Source organism: Mugil cephalus, chromosome 18, assembly GCF_022458985.1.
Source record: "Mugil cephalus isolate CIBA_MC_2020 chromosome 18, CIBA_Mcephalus_1.1, whole genome shotgun sequence".
Lineage (NCBI taxonomy): Eukaryota > Metazoa > Chordata > Actinopteri > Mugiliformes > Mugilidae > Mugil > Mugil cephalus.
The window spans coordinates 19736710-19760908 of record NC_061787.1 but is presented as its reverse complement, the minus strand read 5'-3'; the positions used below and the strand labels follow the sequence as shown (position 1 = coordinate 19760908).

Here is a 24199-nt window from a genome sequence, read left to right as displayed (position 1 = left end):
CATTGTTTAGTCAGAGTGGAATAAAGACGCAATTATTTATAATGAGCTTACCAGTTTTAACTTCATTATTTAACTTGCTCGCGCTGACATTAAACTACACTAAAGTGTAAAAACCTTTTTCTGACACACGTTAATAAAAGGAACAGCTTTTAGTTTTGTGACCCAGAGGTAAACGCAATGGAGAGCAAGGGTCGTTTTGTTTTTGCCGGAGCTTTAAGTCATAGTTTGTCTGCACCCTCATCATTTAAACTTCTTATTAAGTTCAGAGCTTAATCATTAAAAGTCAAAACATTTTTTTTATTACGTTTCGGGGACTGCCTGCTTACATTTATCTGCACTTGAATTCACCACTCAAGTTTAAAAAACATCTTTAAAAACCATCTGCCGCTTTTTAAAATCGCAGAAATGAGAATAAACTAAAGTAGAATCGAAATTCAGACTGTAAGAATTAAACAGGGGGAAGGTGTGTAAGTCGAGGTTTCGGAATGACTTTTTGAACATCATAATAACTCGTGAAGGCAACGTGCGTAACCATCAGCACTTCAGTTGTTTGTTGCTGCGAAAACACTTTTACAAGGTTTTATTGTGGGTTACGAGACTCACACGAAACGGAAATAAACCAATTATTTAGGAGCATATTAATGCGGATAGAGCCTTAGGCGCACAAATGAAATTTAATCTAACATACAGGTATATTAAAGAACATGATAAATACAAGCTAAATAAGGGTAAAGGTTAAATAGGGCTACAATGTGTATCTATGAACCCTCCATTTAGAAACTCTCTCTGTAGCAACGATATGAGAGGATTTTCTTTGGAAATGGAAGGTGAGCGCCAGTCGAGTTTGCCCAAAGATCAGCAGTGATCACAGAGGGCTAATCTTTTAAAAAAATATTGGGATTAGTAGCTTTGCAGAGTACACAGGGGCTTTATTTATATACATATGAGATGTCACACTTACCGTTTCTGAAAGCCTTGACCACCGAGAGAATTCCCATCAACAGGATAAAGACTAATCCACAATGCATCCTTGTTTTGTGACCAAAAAAATAAAATTACGCATACAAAAAAGAAAAGCCCTCCGAAATAAAACTCCTCCAAAAAGTTTTTTGCTTTGGCAAGTATTCTTCTCCTCTCCCCTGAATTCAACAAATGAGCTTTTGACGAAGCTTAGACTGATCAGAGAGCGGGATCAGGTCACTGGCATCCTGTCATTCAGCTCCTGTTTCCTCTCGCCTGTGCCGGCAGCGCTCTTCTCTCCAGCTCCGGCCGTGCCATATCCTCTCCAAAGAAGCCAAAGTGCAAGATATGTGAAGAAGAAGAAGCAGAAGTGACCCACTCCACCCCTCGCTTTGCGCCCCTACTCCTTCAGACGGTGCCCGGGCAGGATGTAATCCTTGACTGTGGAGTTGGGAAGAAGGAAAGAAAAAAACAAATAGACGGAGATGTGAGCAGATCAGGAATGCGTGCAGCGGCAGTGCGCTCTGGACATTACCCGATCTGTTTTAAACATTCGTTGCTGATACAAATAAGACTACGAAGGCACAAATACACCCCGTCCCAAACTGTGACCGCTTTGCTTCTATAGGCTCGGAGTGCGGACTCCGAGATGTTGATGATTGGCTTGATTACAAATAGCCAACCTATGTCTGAAAAGCCCCGTGTCTTTATATGTAAGCGGAGCTGCACACTGAGTCACAAAGCACCAGCAGTCCGTTAAGTGACATGACTCTCTCTCTCTCTGTTTCTTCCTCCCTCTCTTTTACTCACTCACCCTCTCTTCCTCCCTCCCTCTTTCTTCTTTTACAAAAAGGAGCGAGACATTAATGGAAGATACAGTGACACGACAAGACTCTTTCAGCCTTGTCGTGTCACTGGATTTTATACATTTGATATGTATAAAATCCATCTTAAATGTGAACAAAAAAGTCTGATTTTCTTTCTTTTTTTTTCTTTTTTTTTAAGATTATTGTCAGGAACACCCTTTCGCTTCTGTTTGAGTTTGTGCCACACTAAGCCACCTATTATCCACAACTTCCTCGTTACGTTTCACATTTTAAAATACTCATCCACCGGCTCGAATTGAATCATATCTGTGCTGCAGTTACTCATTTATTTATGCATATATTGTCTTGTCAGGCCCAGTTTTCGCTCCGTTGCTTAATAACAGAAACCCCCCTTTTTTTCCACCTGAGTTGTGCGTCTTTTACGCACCGTCCAGATGCGCCGATTGTTAAAGCTTGCCCCACAACAGCCACACCATTAAACTGGCACTCTAAAATTTAGAGCAAATCAATTAAAGCGTAAATTATCGTCATTTACTTGAGGCTGCCCTTACTGGGTCACACTGCTCAAAGGGAACGGAGCCGGTTTATCTGAGCAGCCTTATCCGCACATACAAAATGCTGCAGCCCGCAACAAAATGTTGCAAGAGCACAATTTAAGAGATTATATGATGTTAAAAAGCATGCTTTAATAGGAATTTATACTTTCTGTATTTTGGAACAACAATACTAAATGGTTGTAAAACAACAATGGGATGGTATCAGTCAAATCTGAAAGAAATTACGTGAAATCATGAAATTGTGGACAATTCATGAAAATCTATCTTCATTTCACACTCATGCGCAATATTTCTTGCGAGCCGCGGAATGAGTCAGAGAAGAAAACAAATAGCTGCATTCACCTGCGTTTCGAGGACTCGCAAACCCGCAGGCATCCAGTCCTCCTCTCTCCACTTTAAACATGCGTGGAGGGGAGAGTGAACGATCCGATATGCGTCTTTCGATTCAGTTAAAACGACACCAGATCGTCTCAGGGCTTCGGTCAACTTATTTCCTCGCCCGAATCCCCCACCCCTTTAATAAGCAGAGGAACGACCGCAACAGTCCAGTCGAGTCCGCGCAAAGACGCACAGCCGAAGCCCGGAGACACCCTCTCTTATCCGCGTTGAGACTCTGTCTCTTCGCCGCTGACCTCCCCGCGTCTCATTCAGCGCTGTCAAGAACCGAAATCCGGGGGAGAGCAGACGGTCCCGAAAAAAAATGTCTCAGCGAGTGAACGAATATCGCTGAATTAAATTAAAAGTCCGAAACGATCTAATATAAGTTGTCCCCGGCGTCCGCGTCTCCGTGCGCCACAGCTCTCGGCTCCCTCACTGAATGCGCAGGGTTTGAGTCTCTGCCAGTCCTACACGCCCCTTTACGAGGGATGAGTATGCGGGTGCGCGCGATCGTGTTCGTGCGTGTGTCTGTGTGTCCTCCTGTAATCGATATGCAGATTTAACCCAGCTGCCCTCCTCTCTCCTTCTCTCCCTCTCTCTCCATTGGACGCTCCAGAAAGTTGCGTTTAACATAAAAAAAAAAAAAAAAAAAAAAAAAATGCGCCCGTGAATCATCTCAAATCTATTTTTATCTCGGATCACTCACAGCTAATCTCCCCCTGCTTGATATGCCCTTATGATAAAAAAAAAAATAACAACAAAAAAAAAAAAAACAAGACGACTTTTTACACAAACATTACAGTCGCTCTTGCAAATCTCCAGCTGTTCTACTGGACCATAAAAGAAATACAGATTAATAATAATAATAATACAAAATATGATAATATACCTGAGATAACACAGGGTGTGATTCAGTTTTCTGGGAGCCTATGGGGCCCAAAGGTCTCGCTGCAGTTGAGTTCCCGTGGAACAAAGAAGCTGCTGCTCTGTTGGCGTACGAATCCGCCTGTGTGCCTGTCACCCACTTCAGCCGCAGCCAAAAATACACACGCACTCCTGAAATGCAGCACAAGTAATTCTGAACATGATCCGGTCATGAGTGACATTACAGGTGTGAGATGTGACACCGACTAGAGACGCCTAACCATAAAAATACATTTATTCGCTATTATTACTTCATACCGGAATCAACGCCTTTTCATTGATCCTGTAGCTTTAATTACAAAGAGCCTCCTGAATTAGTGCATGAAAGCACATATGATATAGTTTACACAATACAAACATCAGATCTGGTCCAAACAGGCCATTCATACTCTATCTCATTGAGCAATCCTCCTTCTCAAAAAAGGAACTGAAATTTCTCATACTTCCTTGACCATACTTCTCCAGCCACTCTCACTGGGCCTCAAGGGTTAAGCCCGACACACATGCTGCTCGAGTTCTCCGCTGTTTTAGCTCAATTGACTGCAATAAGCGGAGGCTTCCAGCTGCGGGTCTCTGCGGTTAGGAGCCTTCTGCCCTGTAGGGGGCATCAGAGCTGGCGAGCACGCCTGTGAGATTGCACAGCTGGGTTTAAAAACAAGTGCAGCCGCTCCATGTTTTTGCAGACTGTACAAATGACTGTATTCAGCGTACATTTGTATTCAAACATCCCATACAGCAACAGCGTGCTCTCGATCTTCTTTGCAGCAGTAGCGCAACAATACTCTGGAAGTCTAGAAGCTTTGAGAAAGAGAGAGAGAGAGAGAGAAAAAAGCAAATCACTGTGTTCCATTACAAGAAAAACACAAGTTCTGGAAGCTGATGTGTTTTAAACACGGTGTATTGAGATGTTCCCGTTTGAAAAAAGTTTTTTTTTTTTTTTTTTGGCACAATAGAGCAAAAGATAAACCTGCAATCCTTCCATATAATTATTATTTTTTTATTCCTAGAGAGAGACAGAGACAGAGGATCGAGTGGCTTTATTCCCATCCCAGCCTCAGTAATTCTCTGTCTTGCTGATAACACGAATGTTAAAACGATGCCGGGCATCTCTATCAAAGGCGGCGCTAACTAGCCTTTTTCGTGTCCCAGGGATAACACAGGAACAATGGCTTAGAGTCATTTCACAAGGGTGTCTGCCGGTGCCATATCTAAAATGAGTGGGGAGGGGGGGGTTGTAGAGGAACAATAAAAGAGCCATTTAAAGGATTCATATATATCCACGCTAATCTGTAGCACAAACCTGATGAATAATTAGCTCCGGTATAAAAGCAGACATTTTATGGCTCCTGTGAGCAGTGGACTTGATTTCATTACCTTTCCCTTTTTTCACCAGAGTGAGTGAGTGAGTGAGAGTGGAATGTGCAGGCTCGAAGCATCTGGAGTCGGAGCAAGTATTCCAGCTCTCCTCTGGTTGAAAGGTCCGTCTTGTGGGAGACACCTGCAAAGAATTTGGACGAGGTGCAACGCTTTTTTCTGCAATTTTGGGTGCGATAGTGACAGAGAGGTAACAGAGAAATGGACAGTTGTTGCTTCACTGAGTGCTCCGACAGATCTCCGCCGAGCTCAACATCTGTGGAATGTCTGCGACGACACATCTACACCATCATCAAATGAACAAACGTGGGGATATCTTCCAGAGGAATAATGTCCATCCCTGCAGTACAGTCAGAGAAACTGCCAACAGATTTAGTTTTGCTGTGTGCTGACTGCACAACTTGGTTAGAGAGAAGGAAACATCATGACATAACAATATGACCACCTTCCTAATACTGTGTAGGTATTGTAACAGTTGTGACTCATCGGAGAATGGACATGGGTCTTCTGAGGTTGTCCTGTGGAAACAGAATGTTGTTAGTGGGGGTCTTTGGGTCCTATGGGTTGAGGGGAGGGGCCTCTGTGGATCATCCCACAGATACTTGATCAGTTTGGGATCTAGTGAATTCGGAGGCCAAGTCAACACCTTGTATTGTTCTTCATTGTTTGTTGTTCGTTTGAAAAACAGTGCAAGGCTGCTACCCTCAAAAAGTGTCATTGCTATGGGGTGGGGGTTTGGTCTGGTCTAGGTGAGTGCTACATGTCTAAGTAACATCCACATGAATACCAGGTCCAAAAGTTTCCCGGCAGAACGCTGAATTGTCGCAAGATGTGTTGTTTACTTCTCCTGTTTGTGGTTTTAATGTTGTGGCTGATCGGTGTATCAGCTGTAAATTGAACAGAACGGAATCACATTCTGGATGAGAAGTATCCAAACAATGCAACAAGTTCACCAGCTCAACCTAAACCTAAAAACGACCTACAGCCACTATTATCTCCCAGCACAACTGGAATGTTCTCGACTGTCTCGACTCACAGTTTTAGGGCACATAACAGCGCCTAAAGCGGTTTTCTGCACAGGAGAATCAAACCATCTGTGGGGGGGGGCTCACCCACCCGTTCAGAGATTTCGTCCATTTTCCGATTGCAGCTGCACATCAAGGCCTGATATTTTCAGCCTTGCTGCCCCAAATGACTGGGTGCAGAATGCCAATAGTCCTGATGTCATATCATCCGACGAACATGTTGCCGGGTCTTGCTTGATGTTGTCACATGCACCATTTAATCCCTCGAATAGATGTGCTAAAAAACCCAGCCTTTGATACGTGCTACACCATATCCAATCTTGGCCATATATAGTGTATATTTTGTTTCCCCTCTAAAAACAACATGTACTCGAACTGTCAGGGATCAGCAACATACTCCAGACTCCATGAGAAGACAGATATGGTGTTTTTTTTTCCATCAGTAGGAATGTTTAAATGCGTGTTCCCATTTCACTGCAGTACACAGTGGATTACAGCGAATAGATGGTGAACACTTTAAAGGACCTTGTTACCTACTAATCATACTGGAACACCATAGTTCCAGTTTTTCCTCTATGACAACCACTGTAGAACACAGCCACAGGCAGAAAGGTTTATTTATTACTGTGGATGTGAATGGGGCAATACAGCTCTCGCAACATACAACTAGCTGTACCTGTTTCACAGTTTGGCAGCTGCTGATAATTACTAGTCAAAGAGTGTTTCGCACACTCTTGAACAGGCTTGCTGGAACAAACGACACACCTTGAAACTCTGTCAATGTGTCGTACCGCTGGTTTTTTTTTTTTTTGTTGTTGTTGTTTTCTGTTCGAAGGAATGTGGAATGCGTCTGCGTGTTAGGGGCGAAACACGGGGGAAAAGGAGAGCCTGAATGCATTCGGAAACAAAGCGGAGCGAGGCACGCAGAAGCCCGAGTGAGCCGGCGCTCTTCTGTTCACTTTCTGAAGACGCGGGAGAACAGAAAAGACCCTGAAAAATCCCCGCACCGCCGCCTTGTAAAGGGGTTGGGTTGGTGGTGTTGGTGGTGGTGGTGCATGCTCAGTCAGATCAAGGTCTGGAGTAATTGCTACAAAGGCTGGGTTTCTCCTCTGAGGCGTTTGGTCGAGGTGAAACTAAGTGTGAGTGGAATAAGCAGAGGGCTGAATAAAGAGTCTCTGAAGTTTAGAGACATTATGGTAATAGAGAAAGAACGGCGTACGGTGGAGACGCGTTCGGGGATATTCCTCATTCAAACGGAGGCAGGGGGGCACGCACAGAGGAGTAGCACGGGGTGGAGGGAATAGAGCAAAAACATAAAGAAATGGCTTCATTAGAAGTAGAAACATTTACAGTGACATTTAGTAAAGCAGGGAGGATGTATGAATAAATATGCATAATGTTGCCGGGAAGCATCGAGAGCTTCTCAGGGGCAGAAGGAGAGTGAGAGTGATGGCTCCTGAATTAATGATGAGGGAGCCTACTGTCTGTCTCCGTGTGCATGCGGGTCCGTGTGAGTGTCTGCACATGTGACAGTGTTTAGCTGCAAATGGGCGTGGGTGTACGTGTGTGCGTGTTCGAGCACACACACATGCATCCAACTCACTCTTGCAGCACCCCAATTTCATATCATCACTGATGGAAATTACCCAATCCTAGATACCTAATCAAGCGATCACTTTTTTTTTTTTCTTTTTTATGGAGACGCACAGATACGCAATTGTCTCTGATGCTTAATTACATTTCTGGAAAGCCAAGGAGCAATACGCCTGGCAAATTCCAAATTTTCAGTGCAGATATATATTTTCTTTCGGGTGGCTTAATTTTCTTGAGATGATGAATATTGTGCTGCCGATCATCAAACACACAGGGAGAAGCCCCAGAGATCAGGCCAATGGAGAGGAGGGAGGGAGGTGTAAAGCAGGAGGGAACTGTCAGGGAGAAATGCTATGTAGGTCAATGAAGAATTGCACTGGGATATTGCCTCCTCAGCTCACAGTCTGGGAAGCTGATTTGATTTCCGGTGAATCCATCCGATTTGAATTATGAGAGATTACCCCTCCTAAAATCACCTTGGTGACTGCCGCAGAAACCCTCTGCTCTCATGGGGTATCTACACAGTTTGTACCTTAGGTCTGGCCAAGAAACCTTAGTCATTCACTTATGTAAGCGAAGGTGTTTCATTCAGATATAAGCTGGCAGGTAGCAAGGGGGAAACTATCTTTCAATCCGTTAATCCAAACTTTTAAGGCTGACATGATATACTGAATGTGCGTTTATATTCAAAGTTGATCTTGGCAAGAGAAACCTAACATTACCCGACAGGGCTGTTGATTTAGGATCGTTCTCCATAACCTCAGAATATATTGAATGACACAGTACGATGCCAGCATTCTGCGCAAGGTGAGTAATGTGTGGTGAAGGTTAGGGAAAGGTTGTGGTTATGGAATTAAAACCTGTGACTGGAAAACAAACTCTGGCCACCCATATAAATATCTCATGCACTACATGCCTCAAAACCACCCCCAGCTCCAGAAATACATCCTTTCTTGACACCTCTCTTGTAAAAAGGAAGTACTGCTTCCTGTAAATTGTGAGGTGCATAATAATTGTCCAGTGTGTTCATGATTTCTAAACAGGCATGAACATACAGGAAAACGTTCAGAGACTGTTACATTCTATAAATGGAAATGATACGTCTGATGAGACAAGACTGGTGCAATATAAGCTTTCTGTTTGAAGTGCCCCACAGGTTGCACTAAAGGAGCTAATGAGTGACCAAAAAAACCCAAACACATGCAGAAGCAGCATGAAAGTTACAATCAAAGGCCTTTATTAGTCACATGGAAGGGTTTTAACTATTGATTCAGACCAAAGTTATAAGGTTATAAGGTCTTCGTAGCAACACTCAGCAAGAGAAACCAAATTAGCCTAATTTAGCAACAACAGCTAACTATGTGTCGCATCATCATCATCTGTGTATCTGACTGTTCATATGTGATGAAGATGAAAAATGAGAGGAGCGCTCGGTGTGTACTTTTTAAACCCGTTTCTCTTCTTGGTCACTGGTGGAGTCACCAGTCAGATTTATCTCTCTTTTATCTCTCTTTTTTCCAACGGCAAAGGTCAACACTGTTGACAAGTGGCAACAGTGCAGAACACACTACTCAAACTAGGGCCACAGAAACTTATCAGGCTGCCAGCAACAGCCAACCGCCGCCTTATCTTAATGTATCACAGCCCTTAGTTGGCTCACAAACAAAACTACTGTGAAAACTAGGGATGGCCAGATCGGTATCGTTATTTTAAAATGATCGGATCAGTTTTGGCCATCAGCCAAGGTTGATCTGTTGTAGGTATTTATTTTAAGTCTCCCATCAACCAAAACCACATCCCTGCAGTGTTAAAACATTTTCTTCCTCTTTGTGTTTTAACCCTTTATAGGACACTCATTGAAATATTAGAATGCTACTGTAGGGCATAATAAGTCTTTTTTGTTTTTTGTTTTTTACTTTTGTGATTTTTTTTCTTTTTCTTTTTTTTCAATTTTCATGGAGAAAATCAACATGAATGAATTTACCATTTATTTTTCCTTGCTCTTAAGTGGTAAACAAATGTAAACACATATTTAGACCATTAGAACATAAGTGCTAATTCAGGCATTTGTCAACATGCCAATTATCACATTAGACAACATTATGACATTTCCTCATGGCACCAAATAAAACATTTATGCTCAGCGTTCATGCAGAGGTGGACCTAGAAGATCATATTTGAGCCTGATTTGACCTGAGAATGTTTCCTTGATCTTCTCTGATTGGCTGAATAAAAACCACATGCTCCTAAACCTCACTGGCACAGGGACACAATTTAAAATGTGTGCCGAAGTGACCGTATTTGGTTCCTTGCCCAATAAAGGGTTAATGGTGATTGGTTAAAAACTGCTGAGTCAGACAAATAAACTATGCAATGTGGACATTTAGTGAAGTGGTAGTAGGTGATCATGATTCCATACTGATTCACCACCAAAAAACAAAAACAAAAAACAAACCAACAAAATACAGTTTACTAAAGCAAAGGTTGAACGGAAAGAGGAAAAACACTGAATGTTGCATAAGTTTACTCGAGACAACATTCAGAAAAAAAAAATATTACAGAAAGGGTTGTGGAGTAAGACCGATACTTTTCTGAAGTAGAAGACACAGGTTTTCTGGAGCCAAGATACAAGCTACCCTCTCCACAATAGATTTATTGGAATGAATCCAGTCACACAGTGCACACATGATCGAGCAGAAAAACTAGGACAAGAACAACCTTTATGAATCTCCAGGGGAGGAAATTTTGTCTTGGTTTTGGTTTGGTACTTGGATCAGCCAATACTGAATATTAAAAGATGGGTTTGCATCAAAAAAAAAAAAAAAAAAAAAAAAAAAAACATGATCAGGACATCCCTAATAAAAACATTATTCCTTTGTAACTAACAGAGTCTTCTTTTATTATTTAGTTAAAAAAGCTTCTGTTCACAAACCTTGTAACATGACACCATTTAGCTGCACATTCACAACCTCAGCAATTCTTCTTCTTTGGGCCTGATGAGGGTGGAAGCATTGGATTGTTTCAGTCATTGTTCTCCTTTTTTGAAGCGTGCTGTCTTTGTAGTTTGTATTGAGTTGGTAGGTTTCGGGGAATCTTGTCAGTGACAGGGATGGCATCAGGTTTTCATGCAGTGGTGGCATTAGCAGCTTTAACACTATTAGCTCCTACAACTGATAAAGCTGGAAGTAGTTTGCCTTCGGATCGACTTTTTCTTTTAAAGAAAAAGTGCTGACAGGTGAACTCCAGCCCCTCCTTGGTATCAATGCTTTTGTTAAGTTAGTAATTGCCTCAACAGGTGGTAAACCTAGCTGCCCCTCTGGCCCTCTGGCTTCACAGGGGGGGTTAAAGACACACACAACAGGGCTAGAAATGGAGCCTGAAACGACAGCACAGCCAGAACAAAGCCCAGTGTCCTAGTAATTAAGGAGAGGAAACCCCAACAATGCCGGCGTGGCTTGTGATGTCAAAGATTAGCTGAAACAGTGAGATGGGCTACTCAGGAAGATGAGACACTTGCCTTTGTCTGGTGCATGTGTGTGCTGCCTGAAGGGTGAGAGATTCCTCTGTCGGTGATTGTGTTTGTGTGAGTGGATTCAGAGGCTTGTACAGTAAGCGTGCTGTCATCCTTCCGTATTTTATGTGGCCATTTTAACTGGTGCCTTTTGTGTTTCTGTCTTTGTCACATGGTTTGATTGGTGTCTCATGTGACAGGGCTGATAGTGGATTATTTACCGACTGCTCACAGGATGTGACTAAAGCCGATGTTTGATTCAGACCTAAGTTGGTCAGGAAGCACGCGCACACACACAACTGCATTTACCCAACAATGCCAAAGATGGTCACATCCAGTGAAATCCCCACCTTAGTTTTTTTGAACTGTCTTTTCTAAAAAAGCAGAACAACTTTTCATGTGGGATGTTTTTTTTTTCTTGTTGTTTTTTTTATCATCTTCCTCAGGCTGTGAGGAGGCAGGATGCCTAGAATTTTTTATTTTTTTGTTTCCTAAATAAATCCGTCTTTCCCCCTAAAAAACGCTAATATGCTCTCCTGTGTCCTCCTCACAGCCTAATGGCAGTTTAAGGTGTAGCCACAGAGAAGAATTTATTGCTCTGTTATAGTTTGGGGTTAACGTTCCTTCCCTCTTCGCAAACTGCCAACAAAGAAATTCATCTATACTCTTCTCTTTAAAAATGACCACAATGTCTTGTTGTGGTTTCACTTGATCTGCTTGCTTTCAGTTATTCTTTGCAGTGACTCGGCACAATAGTCGGCTAAATCCAATGTGTCTTGGATGCCAGGCCCACCGGGATCGTTCCCAGTAAGCTGGACTTGTTCCAGACTCAGACATTGGCCCAGAGCTGGCCTCAGAGCAGCTACAGGACTTGGAAAGTGATATCCTGGCGAAATGAGCACTCTTTACTGTTATGGGAGGGAAAATATCCAGTCTGGTATTTTTTTTACCACGTTCCTATGAGCTTATTTCTGTCATAACCATTAATGTAACAGTTTCATAAGGCAGTTAGTGGAAGACATTTCAAGTTATCTCTTTATACAAGCAAAAATGTCTCTACAATGTCTCTCTGTGTGTCTGCTCTTTGCTTTTCTTCGAGACTACTTCGCTCTTAGCGAGTGTATTGCTGAGGACCCAAGTACGTTCAGTGTCAACTTTGAGAGTCGTTTGGCTGCAGCTCGGGATATTTTAGCTGAAAGTTGTTCTGTTTGCATTTACAACAGTGCTGCACTGTTTGACGAAATGTGGTGTATCATCAGAAGGCTCGCAGTCCACCCAGTTTCTTTCGCAGGTTGCTATGATGAGCAGTTCTGGGCATGTTTTTGAACAGGCAGTGCACTGGTACCGCAAATGATACAAATGTAGGCGGGGTGTCAGAGTTCCCTGGAGTTAGTATCAATTTAATGGTCACACACACATGTTTGGCTGTGCAGAGCTGCAATTCCAAGGCAACACTAACTATTTGCATTACCCGACCTTGATTTAGAGTAAAATTGGATGTGACAGAAATGCTTAGCAACAGTCTGGCTGCAGATACCAAATGCTATAATTGTGATGTGTCCTTGTTAACAGCTACTGTAGTTTGAGATGCTTGCAGTCGTGCTTACATAGGGAGTTACTTCGTGTTTTGCCTCATCTTATTGCTGAACGAGAGAGTAATCACTGTGCCTCTGCCATTTACGGTGTTTCATCCATTGCAGTTGAGTGGGGGCTGCGGTGAGCATAAAGTTTGCAGTGAGGTGGCTTTCTTTGATGTGTGTAACTGCAGGGAAGAAGAAGTTGATTTATTGTATTGGCTTGATTCATGCTATCTTCACTTTTCTCAGCAAGGATTATATGGACAACGATGGATCAGGCAGGATGGATCCATGCTTTCATGTGGTCATTTCCAAATTCTGACCCTGACATTTGAATGTTGCAGCTGAAATCAAGACTCATCAGACCAGGAAACATTTTTCCAATCTTCTATTGTCCAGTGTGGGTGAGCCTGTGAGAACTGCAGTCTCAGTTTCCTGTTCTTAGCCGACAGGAATAGCATTCGGTGTGGTCTTCTGCTGCTGTAGCCCATCTTCCTCGAGGTTTGACGTGTTGTGCATTCAGAGATGGTATTCAACATTCCTTGGTTGTAACAAGTGGTTATTTGGGTTAGTTGTTGCCTTTCCATCATCTTGAACCAGTCTGCCCATTCTCCTCTGACCTCTCACATCAACAAGGCATTTTCATCCACACAACTGCCGCTCACTGGATATTTTCTCTTTTTCGATCCATTCTCTGTAAACCCCAGAGATGGTTGTGTGTAAAAAATCCCAGTAGATCAGCAGTTTCTTCAGACCAGCCTGTCTAACACCAACAACCATATCACACTCAAAGCCACTTAAATCCCCTTTCTTCCCCAATCTGATGCTCGGTTTGAACTTCAGCAACTTTGTCTTGATCACCTGTACATGCCTAAATGCATTGAACTGCAGTCATGTGATTGACTACAACATATGCAATGTACGATCAACACATCTTTGTCCATCACTCATGACAATGTGTGCGCAAAAGTGTAGGAAACACAATCAGTCAGATGATCAGATGGGATGTAAAGAGACCTTCTAGCTTGTAAGATTTATCTGTTTAAAAAATTTAATTATTGCCCAAATAGTGCATCACGGTGCACAGACTCTGACTCTGAGTGGAACCCCTTGCCATTAAGGATTAGTGCAAAAAGGTACATTTATGGTCCGGTTTATCTGGAAATTAAGTGTTTTAGATAACTGGGTAATGCACCTCTCCTTCATGCCGGCTTTCTGTGACCCCTGAAGTCCTCTTTCTCCTCTCCATCAATATCTGAAGCTGTTATCCCGACTGCAAAGTGCCGGCGTTGCTGCACGAACAAACGAACTCCATTTCACCATGTCAGAGTGCAGCCCCTCAGAGAAACCGACCTGTCCGCCGAGACATATGGAGACAGACAGTGGGAGAGAGAGATGAAGAAGGACAGAGACTGAACGGAGAGAAGAGACGGGCGTAGACATATAGAGGCAAGAGGAACGGGATAGAAACATTCAGACTCAGATGCAGCTGAAGGGACCATCAGAGGGAAATGTATAACCATCAAGAGTGAGAAATGAATCTGGATGTAGAGAGAGAGAGAGAGAGAGAGAGAGAGAGAGAGAGAGATGGACAAGAAACTAAGCACAGCAGAGAGAAAATGAGAAAGGAGGGATTTGGAGAGAGAGAGAGAGAGAGAGGGAAAAATAGAGAGATTTGGAGTTGGATGCGGACAGAAAGAGAGAGAGAGTGAAATTGAGGTTGACAGGGAGAGAGAAAAATGTAATTGGATGCAGAGAGAGAAATAGAGCATGGGAGTCAAGTAGAGAGAATGGGAAAGTGTAGAAGAGGAGTACACTTTAATCACATCTTTGTGTTCTTTGTAAAAGACCGACTCAACTTCACTAAAAGGTGCACTCTAATTAAACAAAACTGTCCCTCAGAATATTGAGTGCTATTCAAATCTTTACTTCTTCTGTGTCATTAACGCACAAAAGCTGAACCACACATACGGCGGTTTATTGTGACTGGATCGCACATACCTGATGACCCAGACGCTCACTAGGGCACCACATGTATATTAATATGCAGATATTAATAGGCAATATTTAAATGTTTAGATATTAAGCGTTCAGACAGGTGGAATGAATGGGTTTACCCCATCTCCTAGAGACAACATATTGACAGGGGATTGTGGATTTTGAGCACTGGCTGGTGTTTACATGTCATCTGTCTGTGAACGGATTTAGCCAACACTGAGCAAAATACTGTCACTATGTAGCTGAGAACAAAATGTCAGTTTGCCCTGATGTGCCTTTGGAGGAGCAGCAGTGCACCTTCTCATCATATAGAATAGAACTTTTATTTATCCAACAGTGGGGAAATTGCATATATATATTCGTAAATAAACTTTAAACCCTCCTGATAACCATTTTTTGTTTTTTTTCTGAAAAACTGCGGCCAACAACAAAACAGTTTGCAAGAAACGTAATGTTAACGGTGTGTCAGCACCAAGGTTTATTGCAACACTGTGATTAATATGTGCATCACATTACTCCCTGTATCGGGACAGCAGTCATAAAAATACTTCTCAATCACTGTTTGAGTGCAGTGTTAAACCACAATCTAAACTATATCAAACCGACATAAGAGCTCGTACGCTCCTATTTTAATCAATCCAGCTGTCGACACACGGAGCAAAGCACCTGGCGCTATATTCGTGCTCAAGCCTGTGCATGGAATGAAAATGTATTTTTACGCCTCAAGTAATTTTCCTGCATTTTACACACTAACTATAGTGATTTTGTGAGTAATGTGCACCAAGGGTGCGACACATACAGAGCACCGGCGCGGCTGCTCATGCTACACCTTGTTACACCAGTGTTAACCCCTAGCTGCTGCCCAAGATTGACGCTCTTCCTCAAGTGATAGAAATGCTTCCAGTCCAGTGACCTTTTTTTTTTTTTTTTTTTTTTTTGTGGGCGGTAATTATGCTTTACAAATAAGCAGTATGGATAAGGAAGAACAGGGGCTATAATGCATACTATATAAAGTATATGTAGAGAGGTTAAGCGGGAAGAAAAAACAGACAAACAGAAACGTCCAGTTGCTCTGCTCCCACAGTTTTAGTATCTTTTGAAACAGGCAAGACTGTTATCAAAAAGAAAAGCTTCCTGGTTCCATCAGCACTCTGAGGCACAGACCATGTTTATTTGTACAGACCTCCAGCACATGTCATATTGGTCACTAAGTACTTTCACTGTTGTCTTTTAGCATTTTTGTAAGATACAGAGAGGCCTGTGTGGGTTAAATACACAAATCCTACATCTTCAGCACATCTAGTTGTATATTATAAGGGCCCAGAATATGGTCTCACAGCGTCACGAGATTAAGCCTACCAGTTGAGTTATATTTAAATTTTATATTATTTCACTTTTGTCAGGGTAATATAAACGGACACAAAGCCCCACCAGCCAGTTTTAATTTTCTACAAAGACTCATAAAATCCTCCTTCTAGATGGAGGCAGGCTTGGTTTTCATTTTTTTTTTTTTTTTTTTGGACAGCAGACAAAAGCGACAGCTCACCACAGTTCATCCAGTCATATTTTATGGTTAATTACAAAGCATTTGATGAGAGTGGCTCTTTTTTAAAAGGCCGAATGGATGGGACGACTGTGAAGCCACAGTGTTCACAGATTAGACATATGGCTGGGTGGAATCGCTGCAAGATTTCAGCGCGCGCGTTACAAACGTCGGGGCCCGGCATGTGAACGACACACTCGTTCCCGACACACTGCGTCCTCGTTAAGTGTTACTTCAATTTGTAGTCGGACACACAATCATTTCAGGCACTGTTGATTTTTCGAATGCACCCCCGCCCCCCTCGGCTTTCTTGATATGAATCAAATGCCAGACTGCGAGCGACTACTCTGTGCCTGTTTCTGCGATAGTGTGTCAGCTCAGATGCCGGTTTATCAGCTTCTTCTGTTTCTGCCAGACAAACAGTCAAAGCAGCAGCAGACTCGGACCAACACTGTGATGTTAGTGACCTCTGACCCCTTATGTTCAGAGCTTCTGATGTAGTGATACGGCTACGTCTTTTTTTTTTTTTTATCAGCCCTGGTCCCAACTCTGCAACTTCACAGTCTCACACCAGGCCTTAGAAGCAAACCACACACATACACAGACACATATTACAGAGCCAGCATGACACATACATACAGAGGTTATCTTGCCTTGACATGCCAGTGGCAATCAGTGTCACACGGCATTGCTCACAAGCATATCCAACAACTCCACAAATGAGGTCTATAAAATGAAGTGTTCTCCCTCAGCCTTATGGTTTCTTGTCCGCTCTTTTCTTTTCCCATTACGCCGCCCCTATCATCCTGTCAAGCTGAGGAAGTGCGTCTAAAGAGACACTTAATTTGTCTTGTTTTGTCATTAGCTCGGCGGCCACAGCACGACCCACAAACACATGCCCCCCCCCCGTATCGATTTAACGTCCGCCGCCGCGCGGCAGTGATGCACGGATAGGGGCCGCCCCTTGTTTTGGTTTTTAGAAAAACTGATGGGCCGTCCGCATTGTAATGCGCGTCACACATTGACAAGACACAATGGGCAGCGGGGTGACAAGTAGGGGCCGATGGCATTTGATATAGTGTACCCTTCTCCGCTTTGAAAAGTAAACACATAACGACAGGCTGGCTGTCTGCGATGATGAACTAATGGGGGGCTGCTAGAATCATGTCCCGACTGCTGCATCTGCTTCTCATCTGACACATTTACTGGCAGTTAAACAAATAAATTACTGGGTGGTTATGACAAAAATAATACATCTGAAATTGACAAAACTACTTTTTTATTTTGTATATGTGTAACCTTATTTAGTGCACTCCACATTATTTTTAAGTTTAGTTTTAATCATAATAATTTGTGTACTGAGTTGTGCAATATTATTTTAGGAATTTGCATTATTAAATTTATTATATGATCATTTCTTTCTCCTTTTTTTTTGTACATGAGGGGGTGTGACACTCGCCCTGTCTACGTGTGATGGAGGAATAAAGAAAAATTACTGCGTGTTGGTGTTGATCAATGAAGATTCAAAAATGTAAGAAAAATGCCTATTTGTCTTTCTAGTCTTAGTCACACGTGTAAATATTGAGACTGATATTTCCACGACGTCTTAACTCCATCAACTGAAGAGGATCACTGTAGAGATACTAATGGAAGCGGTGGTGGGTACGGATCTTTCTAGTCTCATCAAAGCTGTTCACACTTAATTGCACAGAATTATGAAAAACAAATGATCATAAAGAAGAAGAGCCTTAGTGCTATTGTATTGGCTTTACTGCTAAAATAATTAAAGCTTCTGCTTTCTCAAGAATTGGGCTTTAACTTGGGAATTTATTTATTTTTTTTTGTCTTTTGGATTAGTTGTTGAAAACTTAGGGGATGGAGAGCAGAAAGTTTGACCGCATTAGTTAAGCGTCAGCAGGCGGAGTGGGCAGAAACGGATGGATCTGCCGCTCTGCTGGGCAGGACACTGACACCGTGACTGACTGCCTTGTTGTCAACCACGAAAAAAAAAAAAAAACAGGCAGGTCCTTTTGCCGAGACCCACGAGAGCACATTTTTTAAGAATTGATTTTAAGAGACTGGTAGCCACGATGAGTTCTCTCTTTTTGATTGAGTCCGTTTTTAATTATTGTCACATTCATTAATGGCCTGTCCTGAGATACTTTGTGTGGTGATCTAATTTCCCCCAAATTGCTTTTGTAATAATTAGTCAATTACGCAGTTAGTCATTGAAATTGAACCTTTGCAGCCACTTCAATTGTTCACCACTCAGTCCTGTCAGTGTTAGTGCAAATGTTTTACAAAACCCTAGATTGATTAATGCTAATGTCAGACCATCTAAAACAAATTGTATTAATGCCATGGGCATGACACATTGTGTTGTGCCTCATAGCAAATTTCTAAATGTTTTCTCTAACATTATGATCGCTGACAGGAGAATGAAATAACATTGACCATCTTGCTACAATACAATGGTCTGTTTGGTCACTTAGACATGTACCTCCCACCTAGACCAGACCAGACACCCCCACCCCATAGCAATGACACTCCTTGATGGCAGCAGCCATCCCCAGCAGGATGCAGCCTGACACAGCAACAGACTTTTTTTTTGCAGCATCCAGATATATTTTAGAACATTTTCACATTCCTATTTGCCTGTGACCAAGATCACTTCCTCTAAAGGGTCTCAGTGTGCTTGTTTGGGTCCACATGTCCACATGTAGTGTGTCAAAGGGGGATAGTAATACAGAGCTGTATTAAAGTCAGGTTTGAAAACTAACTAATGACAAGTCTCTGTGCACAAAGCAAGCCCTATACTGAAATGGCTTCTCCAGTTTGGGGTGACCTGACCTGACACTCACCCAACACCTCTGAAATTAAGTGGATCCCCCCAGTTAGGCTTCTCAAGAGTACATGGAGGTAATTTAGGTGGGAGATTAACAAAGAGTTGGAGTAAAAATAGGTCAATTAAACTACTGTTCTGAGATGATACGCTCAGGGGGTAAGTTGAGGCAAAGAACTTGCTAGGTTGAAGGTTAAAAACAGGTTTATTTCTTCATTACCTGTTTTTATTAGGAAAGTATCTGTGACTAAGCTGCCAAAAACAACTGTCTTTTAGTTCTGAAGACCATGGATACAACACCAGGCATGCTACTGAAGGTAGATTTACTGTGCCTTAAGTTAAAACAAACAAGATGGAAAGTACTTTAATTTATAGAGCCATGGTAATGTGGAATGCTCTGCCTGGAAGTATCATACAGGGAAATAACAAATATCATCTTAAAGAATTATTGAGAAGCATTTATTTACAAAACAACTCTCTGTGCCTGCTGATGTTTAGTTGAGGCTACTGTAGATAAATATATAACTGACCATCTGACCATTTATGAATTATGCTAATAACTACATTCTGGTGTTTGCTCCATTATTCAAGTGACCCTCCAGTGACCTAAGTCCTAAAACTAGTCATTGTTGGAGTCAAATAATTTTATATCAAGGCTACACAGAGAAGGGGTTTGGTGTGGATCGATGGGTTGACAAAACATGTTCAGCTTGGAAAAAAATAACTATTTGTATCGGAGCCTTGCAACTGTTTCCTTACCTTAAGCACATAGTCATTGTTGTAACCTTGGCAACACAGTGACCACGACAAAATCTTAGCCCAAACAATGTAACTACTTTAACTAGTGTGTTGCCAGATGTTGAAACATATATGTTATTCTTCTTCTTCTTCTTCTTCTTCTTCTTCTTCTTCTTCTTATTATTATTATTATTATTATTATTATAATTATTGCTATAGAATTGAAGGCCCAGGCCAATAATGATGGTCTATTTACCATTTGAAAGGAGAGTCTTAAATTATGTTGTGTTTTGTTTCTTTAGTGTGGAAGATTTTCAGCTTGATGCGAGTTTACTTTAACTACAAAAAGTCCTTAGCTGAATCAAACATCAAGAATCATTGCTTTCCTGCCATTTTTGTTGTTATGGAATCATATTAAGCTGCAGAACTCACCTCCGAGAGCATAGACACACGGATGTATATTGAGGAGGAAATCTTGATTTGTACAACAATGCTCTCTAATTGCTCCTTACTTTCACTCAAAAACTTACCTTCCACTTTATATAACAGTTATATGTTTACTCTGTGTTGGAAGGTGTTCTCTGCCTCCTCACATCTCTTCGTCATATTCAGTTTCCAGGCAACTGAAGGGCATGGTGATGAGAACAGCAGAGCAGAATACAAGGCTGACATAGCTGCAGCAGAAAACTTGACAAGTTTAATGAAGACAGGCAGGGAAACAAAGAGAAGGAAAATATAAAAAATAAAAAATAACAACACAAAGCCGGCACTGACTGCAGGTCAAATGAGCGAGGAGAGAGTGGAGGAGCATCAGCAGCAGCAGCAGCAGCAAACAGATGGCTTCCAAGGCCCACACAAATTCAAGCTAAAAAACCAAAGCCTGGCCTTGATATTTGTGGTAAAGCTATTAGAAGCCTCGTAACCAAGTCGCTTCAGGGGGTGATTCAACAAAATGACCTCAGTTAGATATGATGCCGGTTAGGAAGTGGCTCAGAGAAGCTGCAGTTGAGAAACGACAACTCTCCCAAAGCTCCTCTGATATCAACGCATGTGGAATGTTTCACTTGGCTCAGCTACACAATGTAATGCTTGGAATTTATTTGGGCTTTCAGTGTGGGTGAGGGTTATGTGAGCGAGGGCAGTTTAAAGCTCAGTTGAGAGCCCCAGGTGGGTTTTTGAGGGTTTCTGCTTGGAAATGGGATGATTCAATAAGACGGCAGTGGAAACTTTCTCATACTTGGATCTTTTATTGCTTGTTTTACACAGGATTCAGTGGGATTCTTTCCTGTAACCCAAATTTAGACTCATTACAAGATTTCATGGCTGAGGTAACTACAAAAAGTAATGCTCATTAAAGATGAGAGATGGTTATGTTTCATAATCCTATTAATATAAAATGTTACCCCCCTCGTCTAAATGTAGAGGGCAAGATGTCAAACCAAAGAAGGACATAAAAAGTTCTAAAAGCTGAGCCAAGGATCAAGGTTCACTTTAAGCAATATCACCAGTCAAGATGCAGACATGGTTATTTCCCAAGGAAACCCTCTCTTCACATAAAAACCCCAGCTCCTATTTCACCAAACACTCGAGACGAGAGGGGAGAAGCAGACTTAAATAAACACAGAGAATAGCTTTGGTTTGATGTTTGAAAAGTACAGTAACTGCTGGGTTCTGAGATGGCAACAGTAAATACTGTCACAGTCCATTACCAGATCAAAAAAGTCTGTCACTGGTGTGGTTTGTTTTCAAGAAGAGAACAATGTGTTATGTTAATGCGTGTGCATTCTTCAGTAGACATTATCAGCCATCGCAAAAGCTCGGCTGGACAGATGGAGACAGCATCCTGTCACTGAAGAGCTTCTCTGTCTGACTATAATGCTGTGTAGAGGGGGGTGGACATTGTTCATGATGGACAAGAGTTTGTCCAAGATCTTTGCCTCTGTCACTAATGTCAGGGCCTCCAGAGGCCTGCATCACAAAGTGAGCTCAACTTATCTGGTTTTACTCCAACATATCCTGCTGAACCTATTACAGAACAATGATAATCTGGATAAGCAGTATCACAATGCTGGTTATCAACTCACTAACTCAATCCAGGCTTGTCTTGTTGTGAATCGGTGAACACGCACGTATAAAGGGCAGGTTCCAAGGTTCATGAGCATCCAAGGTTCATGAGCACTGATTCGCGAGAAGGAGCAAAAAGGAGCAAAGACTGATTCTACTCAAATATGAAGAAGAAAAAGTAAAACTCACTCGAAATCTCGAAAAGTCAAACACCGCAGCTGCATCGAAGAGATGCCATAAGGCATGGTAAAGTATTGCAGATTGCATAAATGCGTAACTGAAACATAAATGGCTCAGTTAGTTAGTTTACATTTCACAAAGTCACGAAACCCAATCACTGTGCTGCATAGACGAATTGCATGTATTACAATTGGTCTCATTCCCCCAGGTGTAACCCTTCTGGAGTAAAAAGAACGTGGGAGAAACCAAGCACAAGAACATTTCATCTGGGGAGTTCGATTTCTCAATTCTATAATGTTACATGGGCTACTGTAAAGCTGGAAGTTGATGCCACAATTACATTATATCAATACATCAAGTTGTTGGCCTAAATGAAATTATCCTGATTTTGAGCTGTGTTTGAGCTTAGCAGGGACAAATGGCTAAAATATACTCTTTTTTGTGTGGTTAGATGTGTTCACGCCGTAACGCTCTTCTCACGATTTGGCCTCCAATCTCAATCAGGTTTTCAATGAAAGGGCACGTCATTCTTTCCCGAACAGCTGATTGGCCGGTGGGTAGAGCCTTTTATTGGATTCAGGTAAATCCTGAAACTTACCCTGACCTGAACCAGGTTAGCCATTCAGAGTAAGTTACCATGGTAACTTACCTCGATAAGAATGAATCCAGCTTCGTGATACCAGAAACCCAGGGTTAACCCTGAAGTTACCTCGCTAATCCCGTAATCCTGCTTCGTGGTACAGGCCTCCGCTCTGCCCATACCACGGAACCCATCGTCTGTATCAGTTTGTCCGGCCACAAGGTTCCCTTCTTCTTAGTCTTTCCTCCCCAGCAAACCATAACACAGGAGAGGACACTGGCAATGATGGTCTGGTAGAACATGTCCAGCAGCTTCCGGCAGATGTTAAATGATCTTAGCCTCCACACATTTACATAGCAGGCGAGCCCAGTTAGTGCAGCACTACTCTCATGTCTTAAATAGTTCATGTTTGAAACCATAAATATGATTACAAGTTTGCGGTCTTCCGTATAACATAACCACAAACAAATGTCATAAAACTCTGTTGTTGAGAATTTTCTTTTGCAAAGAGATGTCCACATTAATCCAAAAAACCTTGGGTTTCAGCATCAGCACATCAGTCACATATCCATCTTGGACAAATACCTGACAGGTTAAGTAAAGACAGCACTTATTTCTCTGAGAGTTTTTTTTTTTTTTTTTTTGTACCTGCTTGTTTCTGCACTTGTATACTGCTGTATATTAAACCAAAATGACTATGAACAAAAACTTTGAAGTATCTCTGGATGTTGCTGATGATACATTGCATGCCCTCTAACTCCCTGTTTATCAAGAAAGGATAGATGTGGAGAGTGTGCACGAGTGTGCGTTGAGTTCACATCAGAAGGGAGCTGCTGGAGCTTTTGTCTGAGTTAATTACTAAAACAGCATCAAACAACAGAACAGAGAAGCTCTCCACGGATTGCCTCAGCTGGCTGGACAGTTTGTCACAGCTTCAAAACCCCCATCCCACCGCTGTGACAAGGTGTGTGTTTGTCATTTTGAAAGCAAAAAAAAAAATCAAAAAACATCTGTGTGTTTGTCTGTGTTTCCCTGACATGGGCTTGTGTGCGTGTGTGTGTTGTCGTGCTGGGTGTCCCACAACAATTTTGACAGTGAGCAGATAAAGGATGGTGCATGTGTTGCTTGTGTCCAGACATTTTATTTTATCTGCGCACAGATCAGTGTAGACACATTTTGCTCAAATATTTCTCTGGCAGCAGTCGGCGCAGGCTGGCTTTACAAAGAAAAGCTCTGGAGCTCGTGAGGCCTGTGACTTTACTTTGCTAGTGTTCAGTGCCAACTGAAGTTCCCAAATGGTGTCGGCCAGGTTAGCTTATAAGGTCACTTCAAGCAAAAAACAACATATTTCTACATCATTGCTGGAGGTTTCAAGGACCAACAGACTAAGACACAGACTGTTGAACTGCTCCACACTGCCATGCTAAACCTCAGAAATTCAATACTTACAAAAACATTACTCTTATTAGTTACTATTTACACCAATCAGCCACAACATTATATTAATATTGTATAAGTCTCCCTTATG

The 24199-nt window shown here is 42.1% G+C and overlaps 1 protein-coding gene across 4 annotated transcripts in view; it reads right to left on the bottom strand.

Moving 5' to 3' along the window:
• The window catches only part of nrp1a (neuropilin 1a), a 57725-nt gene extending 54000 nt beyond the window's left edge, over window positions 1-3725 (bottom strand). Inside the window, exons 1-2 of one of the 4 annotated variants that reach the window (XM_047568028.1) lie at window positions 3612-3725; window positions 962-1401 (exon numbers count right to left, since the gene is read on the bottom strand). In XM_047568028.1, coding sequence (XP_047423984.1) covers window positions 962-1028 — 67 coding nt within the window. In that variant the 5' untranslated portion in view covers window positions 1029-1401; window positions 3612-3725. Of the gene's footprint in view, window positions 1-961; window positions 2613-2686; window positions 3223-3611 lie in introns of those variants that run through there. The other 3 variants (XM_047568026.1, XM_047568029.1, XM_047568027.1) reach the window with 3 other exon arrangements.
• Between the last annotated feature and the right edge of the window lie 20474 nt (window positions 3726-24199).